Raw genomic sequence first — 12686 nt, forward strand, 5'->3', positions numbered from 1 at the left:
CGCCTTTTCCAGTACCAGCAGGGCAAAGGTTGGGGAGACTGTTCTGTTACACAGAACAGCTAAAAAAGCAGCAGCTAAAAAAGCCAATGCAATTCTGGGCTGCATCAATAGGAGTATAGCATCTTCTAGATCAAGGGAAGTAATAGTACCACTGTATTCTGTTCTGGTCAGACCTCACCTGGAGTACTGTGTCCAGTTCTGGGCACCACAGTTCAAGAAGGATACTGGCAAGCTAGAACGTGTCCAGAAGAGGGCAACCAAAATGGTCAAAGGCCTGGAAACAATGCCTTATGAGGAATGGCTTAGGGAGCTGGGTATGTTTAGCCTGGAGAAGAGAAGGTTAAGGGGTGATATGATAGCCATGTTCAAATATTTAAAAGGATGTCATATATAAAAGGGTGAAAGGTTGTTTTCTGCTGCTCCAGAGAAGCGGACACGGAGCAATGGATTCAAGCTACAAGAAAGAAGATTCCACCTAAACATTAGGAAGAACTTCCTGACAGTAAGAGCTGTTCGGCAGTGGAATTTGCTGCCAAGGAGTGTGGTGGAGTCTCCTTATTTGGAGGTCTTTAAGCAGAGGCTTGACAGGCATATGTCAAGAATGCTTTGATGGTGTTTCCTGTTTGGCAGGGGGTTGAACTGGATGGCCCTTGTGGTCTCTTCCAACTCTATGATTCTATGATTCTATATAGTTTCTGGGTCCATTTTTTTGGTCATCAAAACAATCTCCCTTCCATTTAAACTGGAAGGTGGTGGCTCTAAGGCTGGCACGACATCTTTACACACATTTTATGGGAAAGAGGGAAGAGGAACTGAGAAGCAGTACAGGATGGTCCATTAGGGCGGATGCGCTACTGACCTCAGCCAGCCAGCCAGCCTCCACCTGCCTGCCTGCTTGCTTGGAATCCAACCAGAGGTGTCAATGGCTATCAGTTCCTCCTCCACCACCTCAGGGATGCCCTTGTAGGACTCAGCAGGGAGGAGAGTGAGAATGGGGTCAAATCTAAAATTGGTTGGTTCTGCCTGCCATTGGCTCTGGCTTGGTTTATTTTTGTTTTGCTTATGTATTTTGTGTTTTTATCCTGTATTTTTATGCTGTCAACCACCCTGAGATCTATTATTATTTATTGAATTTATACCCGGAGGTCTCAGGGCAGTTCACAGGTCCATGGGTGAAGGGTGGTATACAAATTTAATAACCAATAATAGTAATGTACGAATGGTTTCTCTAAATTCTCAACACTATTTGTTGACAGAGAAATGCTGGTGTGCGTGTGGTCAAACCACCAAATTTATCCAGGGGGCTGTAAAAATTCCGTAATATTATCTCAGAGGGTAGCAGTAGAGCTTTTTTTTTTTTTTTTTGCATAGATTGTTGATGTTGTTTCTACGGCAACTGTGTTGGCAGCCTACCCACCAATTTGCACCACCCACAAGACCCCAGACTTAGTGTCATTTCCAAGGCATTGTAGGGGTGGGAAGCAGCAGCTGCCACACACAAAAATTGTAAAGAATATTCAGAGAACGTTCGGCAGAGTGATTTTTATTTTCTAGGGAGCCATATCAGAAATTCTCCTCAGGAAAAAAAAAAAGTTTTCTGAGAAATCTTGGCTCACTTCTGGCACGTGTGTGTTTTCTCCTTGAGCTGCTTCTGTGTGATTGCTACAAGTACAAATACATCCGTGTCTGCAGTGTTATTTTTCTAGAAAAAAGAGGTGCTGGAACTCACTGTGAACACTTCCCTTGTTCTCTTGGAATGGCAATGGCACCCACCTGAGAGGTGCCGGAACCTTACCTTCCAAGTCCCGGACTGCAGAATCCGGGACCGGCAGCCGTGTGACACCGGAAGTTGCGTTGACGTAACTTCCGTTGTCGCTTTGCCCTTCTATGGGCACCAAAAATGGCCACCGCCGGCTTCAAAAGTAGCTTCTACGCATGACCAGAAGTGCGTCGACGTAACTTTCGGTGTCGGCCCGCCCATCTATGGGCACCAAAATGGCCGCCGCCGACACCGGAAGTTGCATCTACGCACCTCTGGTCATGCGTAGATGCGAATTTTGAAGCTGCCGGCGGCCATTTTTGTGCCCATAGAAGGGCAAATCAGAAAGAAAAAAAATGGCCGCCGGCAGGAGAAAATAACGGAGAAAAAGGGGAGATGAAGTGATACGGGGGACCACTGGGAAAAGGTAAGTAAAAACGGGGGTTTCCCCGGGAAAACGGGAGACTTGGCAGCTATGGCCGGAACTGGGTTCCAGTGAGTTTGGGCTAAAAAAAACCCTGCTTCTCTCTCTCTCTCTCTCTCTCTCTCTCTCTCTCTCTCTCTCTCTCTCTCTCTCTCTGTGTGTGTGTGTGTGTGTGTGTGTGTGTGTGGACAGCAACCATAGAACAAAACTGGTCATAGTAATTCCAACATCCTGAAATGTGGTGAAGTGTAATCAGATGACCATGGCAAAGAAAACCTTTATTTTATACCGCCGATTACGGCTGCCATCTCACTTGGAATCCTTGTGGGATGAACCCTATCAACCTGACAGCCCCCCAATAACTGATTCTTGCCCTGAAGCCTTCTTTTAAATATTTCCCCTCAGACCAGAGCTCCAAGCAGTTGGGTCTAGCAATCATTTTAGGCCACGGCTGGGAAGAAACCTTTGGTCCTCCAGTCAGTGCTGGACTCCAACTCCCATCAGTGCCCAACCAAGGATGGGCCAATGATCAGGGATGATGGGAGTTGTAGTTCAGCAACCTCTGGAGGGCCAGAGGTGTTCCCATCCCATTTTAGGGGCATTGTGGAAAATGAAAATGGCAGCTTGACCCAGCTACTTGGTGCTGTTTGGCGTGCTCAGGATAAGCCTAGCTGGGCCCAATAAGGGAGGAAAGGGGCCGTCAGATACACTCGATTCAAGCAGGAGCCGACAAGTGCCACAGACCCATAAGCAAGTTCACAAGCAGTGCGATGGTTTAGTGGTAAGTTTCCAACCTCAGAGAAATTCATTTTTGAGATATTGAATAGCTCCATGAAGCGTCTAGTCTCCTGTTCCTGAGGACAAGCTGCAGTGACTGTTGGACAGAAAAAAGGTCCCTTGTTTCCTTCTCAGTTTGCAAGCTCACATTGTCCAAAACTGAAGGTTCACCAGCTGCTGAGAATCCAAGAGGTGGTATTTGTTATCTTCCGTGTGATACGGAGACCTCAGGACAGGCAGAGGGTCTGGGGAGGAGAGAATGTAATCAATGCTAAATTTAATTTCGGAGTCAGATTTTCCTATGGAGGAGCTGTTTAGACTCTCTCGGCTGGCGGCGGCGTTTGGAAAAAGCTCACAAGTCTCCAAAGCTTTGGGATGGGATTGCACTCCCTGACCGGGACAGGAGGAGATTCCGGGGAATCCAGAATCCACCAGGGACAGAGCTTGCAAGCAATCGCTCCCACCGTTTGGCCGTTTGTCTCTGGGTTCCCTTTTGACGTTCTTCCTCCTCCTCCTCCTCCTGTAGTTCCCGTTTTCAAACAGGTCTAACATAGATTCACATCCCGGTGCAAAGCTCCAGTAATTCCCCTTCCCTTTGTCATTGCCTTCCGTCCGGGGAACCTGCAATTCATTGTTTTTTAAAATAATAAAAAAGAGAGAAAGAGAGAGAGAGCATCCATTCTGTCAGTCACTGCCTTAAGGGAATTAAATTAGTGTATTCTAATATTTCTGTTGGAAGCTGTCCAGAGTGGCTGGGGAAACCCAGCCAGATGGGCAGGGTATAAATAATAAATTATTATTATTAAATTATTATTATTTAAAACCATCTGTCAAGGCTGTCTGGAAACTGTGACCTTTCCCTCATCTCAGACCTTTATCCCCTAATCCAAGAGTGGAAGAGAGTGGCCGGTGGATACTCAAGTTGGGAAGGGGAATGCACTCTGCACATGCATAGGAACTCTCTAGATTTTCTTATTGCTATTCATTCCAAAGGCCCAAAGTTGACGCACAGCACTCAGAACAGATTGCGGAGCTGAAGCCTGGGCAAAAGGAAAACCCGAATTCGGCATTTGTGTGCGTGTGTGCTACAAACACAGCCGCTTCAACATCTGTGTCCATTTAAATGCGAGTCTCGTATAAACATATATGACAAACTGTTGAAGACCAGGCTCTCTAATTATAGAAGTTGTAGGCAAATAGCCCCTTTAATTTGCTATGTACTAGCATGCATCAGAAGAAAACAATATCTGCATTTTCTATCCTTCCACCCAGAAGCAGCTAAGAGGACGATCATTTTCAATGATCTCCATTTACTTCGAGCTGAGCTTCCCTTACTCCCTACCAACCTTGGACAGTGGCTTTCAAATTGTGTTCCACAGAGCTTTGCAGTTCCTCCAAAGCTTATCGGGGGTTATGTGAGGAAAATATCCATCATGGTGTATAAGCTTTCTGGAAAGGCGGCTTGCCCTCTATTATTGATCTTTCCTGTGCAGCCAGCAGGCTGAATGGTGAGGAATGACAAAAGCTGTAGTCCAAAATATCTGGAGAGTATCTGGTCGTATACACATTGATGCATGGAGATTCTGTGTGTGTTTGTGTGCAATGTTTTTGCTATTTAGGGAAGTTTTTAATATTTAATGCCGTATTGTTTTAATGTTCGATTGGGAGACTCAGCCAGATGGGCAGGGTACAAATAATAAATTATTATTATTATTATTATTATTATTATTATTATTCCAAGGGTCTGCTCTGTCCCAAGATCCTCCCCTTCTGAATTCTGCATCAATGCAGATTTTTTTAAAATTAATTATTTCTGGCTTGTTGCAGCTGATTTGCATCTTTCTCCCCTCTACATTACGAACCTGCATTGAGAACATATGCTTATAAAAGGAGAAATGGACAAATCTGTCAATTTTGGTTCTCTACGGTTCTCGTTTTTCCAATCTTACATTCAGTTTTCCCTATTTCCACAGGTATTTGTTGCTGCTGATCCTATGAAAATTCCTCAACAACTTAATGCAGATTCTCCTAATAAACAAAAACATTCGGTTTTGACTAATATACACATCTTTGCAAGTAACTCTCCCCTATTGTAATGCAATTTTGCATGCACCCTTTGCACCAGTATACACATTTTTGTACAAATAACTCGGCTGAAGAACTGCAGCCCAAAATATGGAGAAGTGTGAATTTCAAAGGATGTCTGTGTTTTAGGTTGCATTTTGGTGCAAATTAGGTATGTTTGTCTTAAATGTGAACTGAATCGATTTTCTCCCACATCTCTAGATAGCAGCAATATCCATATGATTGTAGGAACAGTTATATTTAGATATTTTTTTCCCTTGCAAGACCACACAAGGACATCAGTAAAATGCAACGGAAAAAAGAACCACACCATAGCATGAAGTTTCCTTTTTGCATTTGCAACGATGCCTGCTCAGACTGTTTATCCAGCTAGCCCAGTATTGCCTGCACTGAATGGCAGCATCTCTCCAAAGCACAGATCTTGCCCATCACTTGCTACCTGATCCTTTTCACTAGTGATACAACTGACTAAACCTTCAAAGTATGTGCTAACTAACTAAACTGACTAAACCTTCAAAGCATCTCACTCAGCACACCTTCCACACCTGCACATGAGCTGATAAATATACAGTAGCACTCCTATGCATTATCATCGGAGAGCAGTGGCTGCAACTGAGGACATGTTGAAATCATGAGTTAAATGTGTAAAACCGCTTAGAGGTTACGGATGATTTAGCGGTATAGAAATCCTGTTAAATATATATGGGATCGGCAACAAAATGTTGCAGCATGGAAGGAATCTTGTATAGGAAACTCCATTCCATTCCCCTTCCCACTTGGCTTTCGATCATCGCAGACTGTCTCGCCAGAATGGTGCATGCTCTAGTTATCTCCCGCTTGGACTACTGCAATGTGCTCTACGTGGGGCTACCTTTGAAGGTGACCCGGAAACTACAACTAATCCAGAATGCGGCAGCTAGACTGGTGACTGGGAGCGGCCGCCAAGACCTCATAACACCGGTCTTGAAAGATCTACATTGGCTCCCAGTACGTTTCCAAGCACAGTTCAAAGTGTCGGTGCTGACCTTGAAAGCCCTAAATGGCCTCGGTCCAGTATACCTGAAGGAGTGTCTCCACCCCCATCATTCTGCCCGGACACTAAGGTCCAGTGCCGAGGGCCTTCTGGCAGTTCCCTCGTTGTGAGAAGCCAAGCCTTCTTGGTGGTGGCGCCCGCCCTGTGGAACGCCCTCCCATCAGATGTCAAAGAGAAAAACAGCTACCAGATTTTTAGAAGACATCTGAAGGTAGCCCTGTTTAGGGAGGCTTTTAATGTTTAATAGATTGTTTTATTTCATTTTTCTGTTGGAAGCCACCCAGAGTGGCCGGGGAAACCCAGCCAGATGGGCAGGGTATAAATAATAAATTATTATTATTTATTATTATTGCACCTAACAGTCAGCCAGCATTCCATGTTCACTGAGCATGTTCAGTGTGGCATTTTAGGTCCACAAGCAACAGCCCATGGATGTTTCTCCACTAAGGGCATTGCCCCACCAACCTCCAACTAGTCTCAGTCAGTTCTCACCAGCCTGCCTTTCTGCTTACAACCAATCCAGGAATTGACACTGCCCGTCCACTTCCTCTTCCTCATAGTCTGTGTTGCCCTTTACAGAATTCAGTAGGGAGGAGGATAGGGCAAACTGAGAATTAATTGGCTCTTCCTGTCATTGGCTCTGGCGCCACCTACTGTTGGGCTCCCTGCCTTCCACCCAACCAGTCACCATGGTTGCCATGGTCGCAGCCTGGACTTCAGAAACAGAGAGGATATTTTTGCCCATGCAGCTGCACCACAAGAATGCTTAGACCATGGCTCTATAGTAGAGACCACACCTTGCATATGGAAGATGCCAGGTCAGATCCTTGATATCCTTGGTATCCTTGGTATCAGCTAAGTCTGTGACCCCGGAGAGCCGCTCTCATCTAGAGAAGACAATTCAGGCCTCGATGGACAAACAGCCTCACCCATCATAATAGAGCTTTTTTTCATTTCCTATAGCGCTATGCTGAAAACCTATTCCTGTCCTCGTCTCCCTGTTCCTTGATGGCCATTCTCCTTAATTAATTTGCTTTTTAAAAATTATCCATGGGGGGGGGAGCACATTTTGGTGAAACTTCCCTGGGTCAGATGTGCATGTTCTTCTTTTGCTTTCAAGATGACCCAGGGAGTTTCTGAGTTTCATTTCCTTCGTTCTACAAATCGTCTGCAAACTACAGGTCTCCTGGGTGTGCATGCTTGCTTCAATGAAAGTTCGAAGGAAGACATCAGATCAGGAAGCACAGGCAGCCAAGGAGGTTGCAAAGAGTTGGAGATACAGTATGTTTCTTGGAAAGAAGACACACCCACAGCAACCTCACAATGCTAAAGGAAGCTCAAAACTCCACACCCACCAAAACCCTAAAGCATGGGTAGGCACACTAAGGCCCAGGGGCCGGATCCGGCCCAATCACCTTCTAAAGCCGGCCCGCAGATGATCCGGGAATCAGCGTGTTTTTACATGAGTAGAATGTCTGCTTTTATTTAAAATGCATCTCTGGGTTATTTGTGGGGCATAGGAATTAGTTCATTATTATTTTTCAAAATATAGTCCGTCCGCCCCACCCCCAAGGTCTGAGGGACAGTGGACCGGCCCCCTGCTGAAAAAGTTTGCTGACCCCTGCCCTAAAGCATCTCTCAAGGGTCCAGAGATGGAGACATGCAAACCGACTGTAAACCAAAGCCTTATGAAGAGAGGTTGAGGGAGTTGGGCATGTTCAGCCTGGAGAAGAGAAGAGAGAGGAATATGATAGCCATCTTCAGATACCTGAAGGGCTGTCACATAGGAGGTGGAACAAGCCTGTTTCCTAATCGCTCAAGAAGGTAGAACCCGAACAAATGAATTCCAATTGCAGGTAAGAAGATTTTGGCTAAACATTAGGGAGAACTTCCTGATGGCAAGGGCTGTTAGATAGTGGAATGGACTACCTCAGAAGGTGGTAGACTTTTTTTTTCATTTTTAAGCAGAGGCTGGATAATCATCTGTCAGATGTACTTTAACTGTAATTCGTACATTGGACTAGATGACCCCTGGGGTACCTTTCCAACTCTACAATCCTATGAATCTGTGATTATAATAACTTAAGGAAATTCCTGCTGAATCAGGCTAATGGCTCTAGTCCTGTTCTAGTATACCTGAAGGAGCGTCTCCACCCCCATCGTTCAGCCCGGACACTGAGGTCCAGCTCTGAGGGCCTTCTGGCAGTTCCCTCACTGTGAGAAGTGAGGTTACAGGGAACCAGGCAGAGGGCCTTCTCGGTAGTGGCGCCCGCCCTGTGGAACGGCCTCCCATCAGATGTCAAGGAAATAAACAACTATCTGACTTTTAGAAGACATCTGAAGGCAGCCCTGTTTAGGGAAGTTTTTTTGTTTGATGATTTATCGTATTTTTAATATTCTGTTGGGAGCTGCCCAAAGTGGCTGGGGAAACCCAGCCAAATGGGTGGGGTATAAATTATTATTATTATTATTATTATTATTATTATTATTATTATTATTCTCACAGTGGCCCTTTCAAGTGTTGTGAATGGAGGGGTTATTGGGTTGTCTTTATTCTTATTTTTATTGTGTATTTTGTGCGGTTTTTATTGTAATTTTATTTCGTGAACTGCCCTGAGATCTATGAGCATAGGGCAGTATACAAATTTAATACAAGGCCACCGCCACCGATTTGTGCATGGGAAGCCTGAAAGCAGGATGTAAGCGCAACGGAGCTCTTCCCGTTTGTGATTCACAGCAACTGGCACTGAGAGGCTTATTGAAAGCCTCCTTTCACAGGGGAGAAATCAAGAGACAGTTTTCAACACAGCGCGGGTTCCCTCTGGCCACATCTGAGCTGATTTTACAGCCAGATGTGCCCAGCATCCTCTAGCAAATCGGGCTCCCAACCGAGCAGCTTGCAGAACCCAAGTCTCCCTTTCCAGGTTGGGGACTGCTGCCCATGTTGCTGTGGTTTGTTGGTCCTCCTACCTTGACAAAGCAGCTGTTGAGGGAGAGGTTGTGGCGGATGGAGTTCTGCCAGGCTCGCTGGTTTGTCCGGTAGTAAGGGAATTTCTTCATGATGAAGTCGTAAATGCCAGAAAGAGTCACTTTGTTGGAGGGGCTCTGCTGGATGGCCATTGCAATTAAAGCGATGTAGCTGCAACGTGAAACAAAACAAAACAAATCACAATACCGTCCTGTACAGAAAGGTGTTGGTGCTACTGGCGTGGAGTTTCTGGAAACAACATCGCATAAGGTTCAATGCAACTCCAAGGCTGTGATCCTAAACACACACATTCGGGAATAAGCCCCACTGGACACGGCAAGGACTTTGTTCCAAATAGACATGCATAGGACTGTTCTGAGAGTTCGTTGCAGGGACTTCCCCCGTTGAAGTCAGCGGGGCTTCAATTACAGGACTAACTACAAATAGGGACGCGGGTGGCACTGCCGGTTAAATCACAGAGCCTAGGGCTTGCCGATCAGAAGGTCGGCGGTTCGAATCCCTGCGACGGGGTGAGCTCCCGTTGCTCGGTCCCAGCTCCTGCCAATCTAGCAGTTCGAAAGCACGGCAAAGTGCAAGTAGATAAATAGGTACTGCTCTGGCGGGAAGGTAAACGGCATTTCCGTGTGCTGCTCTGGTTCGCCAGAAGTGGCTTTATCATGCTGGCCACATGACCTGGGAGCTGTATGCCAGCTTCCTCGGCCAATAACGCAAGATGAGCGCCGCAACCCCAGAGTCGTCCGTGCCTGGACCTAATGGTCAGGGGTCCCTTTACCTTTAACTACACAGAGAGGTCCCATTGAAACCAAAGTAACAACAATATGTAACAATGAGACCCAACGCCCAATAACTAACACACTTCCTTGGGAGTAAGTGCCTTTGTTTCCAGTAGGACTGCAGCTGTAGCCTTATTTGGGATCCAGCCCTCAATATCTTGAATGCACAATGCTGTTCTAAGTTCTCAAATCATTGCTGCAGTAACGTATGAGGACGACTCCTGTTTTATTTATTTATTTCTCATCTTTCCTTCGGGGAACCCGGGTAAATGTTCACAATTCTCTACCCCACCACTTTTCGCAGCACAACAACCCTATGAGGTAGGATAGGATCAGAGACAGAGAGGCAGAGTGTGTTTCTGGCCCAAGGTCACCCACCTAGTGACCTCTATGGCTTAGTGGAGATTTGAATCAGCCTTGGTCCAGTGCTCAAATTGCTATACCACACTGTCTCCCATATTAACCAGTGGAGAGTGAGACTGAGAGATAGAAGCTTGCCTGAGGTCAGTGTGGTAACTGAACTGGGAGCTTTCCAGCTCATCACTCATGCTCTTAACATTTGCGCTGCACAGCTCTGTCCATTGGACAGTGCCGCTCTTGAGATGCCCACTTTCTTGAGAGAGTTGTTTGAAGCAATGGGTTCCATGAGTGGGATTAGTCCCAAGCACACAAGCAAGGCAGTGTGCCCAAGTGGACCGGTATTAGGTTGTATCCAACACTAGCCCTGCACAGGGTAGACCCATTGAAGTCAACTGCCCTTTGTCATAAGGTCCCAGGGTGAGTTGCAATATGAAGAGGGTAAGTTGGGAAAAAAAACTTCCAAGTCATCGACAAACAAAGTCCACATGCTGGAATTTGAGTCCAAATCTCAAGTTACCTCTCGAATCAAGTCACATTCTCCCATTGAGGACACCTGGGTGTTTATGACTCAGGAAAGTTGATTGCGGAAAGCAGAGAGATGTCCTGGATTCTACTTCAGCCCTCATCTACAGCAATGATTGGCCTGTTATTGCATGAGAAGTAGCGGGGCGGCTGCTGACTGCCCATTTTAAGTATAAGGGAAATACTTAAGGATTCTTCCAACTGCACAGTGAGAAATGCCGTCTCTCTCTGTTTTGGCAACTCTTTCTCCATTCCACTCAAGTGAAAGAGCTTTGATTTAAAACACACACCACCACCAAAAAGCATGCCCAGGCACATTTTGCAACTTTTTTTATATATATAAAAAACCAACAACAACAGAAGTTTCTCAGCACTGAAATTCCTGTGAATTGTGGCAGGCGGTTGCACTTCATATCAAAGGATCACTCTCCAATTCAGTTCTGTCCAGGTTGACTTGTATGTGGCATGTGCCACAGAGTTCTAGGGGGCTCAAGTGACAATTCTACACACGCTTACCTGGGAGTAAGCCCCATAGAACTTAGTGGGGCTTGCCTCTGAGTAGACAGGCATAGGATGCATAGTTCTTCCCATATAACTGTGCATAGTGGAACAGGAAGTATTTCTCCTTGTGATCTTTAGGAAGTGCAACTTAATGTAAATGGTGGATTAATCAACTCACGCTTCGGTTGATTAATCTTTAGCAGTGGATCTGAGAGTTAAGGACATACTCTATTTTTTTTGAAGGTGTGGTGTTAATGCAATAGAGAATAAAGAAGAAATGGTTAAAGACAATCTTTTCTTTTAATAATGAGTGGTAAGTTTTTGCTTAGTAACCATAAACTTCCTTCAATCTCTCAAAAATGAACCTAGATTATTATTATTTGTAATATGCACATTTATTAGCTACTTAGTAAATCAAAATCCTGCCGTTTTGAAAGATTTAGAAGTGACTAATCAGAGTTGCTTAAGAGACTGAGATCCTGAGTATCTCACTTATTATATCCTTGCCTAAAGTGGTTTAATTTAGCACCTTATGCATTTAAGACATATTCGTTAGATTGTTGCAGAGAATGGGGAGGAGGGTCAGAGATTAAGCAGAGGACAGCAATCCCTATCAGTTACATCAATTCTAAAACCAAAATAAGGCTACATTTTGAAAAAAAAATACTTATGACACTGTACACATTTTATCCTCCAAACAGCCCCCTGCAGTAGGCAAGTCTGATCAGATTGAGGCCACCCAAGCAAATCTTCGTTGGCCACTGGAATCCCCCTGTTTGAAATCCCAAACTCAATCTGACTCCCATTTTTAAAATAATGCAAGCAGTTGAAATGCATAAAAACGTGTCATTAAAAAAATCCAAAAATCATTGCAACCCCATATCCATTATTATTATTTTGCCCACACCTGGAAGATGCTTATGGATGAGCGTTGCAAAGAATCACAGAGGAATTCCCCAGCAACTGACAATATGGAGAGAGAGAGAGAGAGAGAGAGAGAGAGTGAGTTGGAAAAGTTAAGCTTACCTGTATGCTGGTCTGGTGAACCTTTTCTCTTCATCAGAGCTGCAGGTTGGGTAATCATCCCCATCGTAATTAAAGCAATTATAGGGGTACTGGGTGTTATCAAACATATTCCTTGTCCTCTTTTGGCTTCTGTGAAGTAGGCAAGAAAGAGAGAGAGAGGGAGAGAGGTGGAGGAATGATGCTTCTCTGTTTCTTCTCTCCTCCCTCTTTTCCTTTGCTTCCACCCTCCCTCCTCTCTCTCTTTCTTTCTCTCTCTCCCTCTCCCCCCCCCCTTTTAATCCTCACAGTGGCAAATTTTGTTGTTGCAGTCTTGGAGTCCCCAAACAACCCTTTCTGAATATCCTTGGTGGGCTTGTTCTCCCTTCCCCCTGCTCTCTCGCTGGAGGAAAATGAAAAAAAAAAAGGCAGCGACTAACCGATTCAAGTGTGGTAAAGGT

At 45.2% G+C, this 12686-nt stretch overlaps 1 protein-coding gene across 1 annotated transcript; it reads right to left on the reverse strand.

The window, feature by feature from the left end:
- Window positions 1-2442: 2442 nt before the first annotated feature.
- FOXL3 (forkhead box L3) lies at window positions 2443-12424 on the reverse strand. Its single transcript, XM_088656921.1, has 3 exons — window positions 12250-12424; window positions 9049-9217; window positions 2443-3581 (listed from the first exon to the last, which is right to left on the reverse strand). Exons 1-3 carry the CDS (start codon window positions 12354-12356, stop codon window positions 3105-3107), a joined length of 753 nt encoding a protein of 250 aa, XP_088513047.1. The 5' UTR covers window positions 12357-12424; the 3' UTR covers window positions 2443-3104.
- Window positions 12425-12686: the final 262 nt, after the last annotated feature.

This window comes from Zootoca vivipara, chromosome 13 (genome assembly GCF_965207765.1).
Source record: "Zootoca vivipara chromosome 13, rZooViv2.hap1.1, whole genome shotgun sequence".
Lineage (NCBI taxonomy): Eukaryota > Metazoa > Chordata > Lepidosauria > Squamata > Lacertidae > Zootoca > Zootoca vivipara.

Bases quoted from the DNA above. Each gene is read 5' to 3' on its own strand.
- FOXL3 (XM_088656921.1), bottom strand. From the start codon at position 12,356: ATGTTTGATAACACCCAGTACCCCTATAATTGCTTTAATTACGATGGG. The intron at 9,218-12,249 runs GTAAGCTTAACT...TTCACGTTGCAG, and splicing joins TTCACCAGACCAGCATACAG to CTACATCGCTTTAATTGCAA. The intron at 3,582-9,048 runs GTAGGAGGACCA...AATGAATTGCAG, and splicing joins TCAACAGCTGCTTTGTCAAG to GTTCCCCGGACGGAAGGCAA.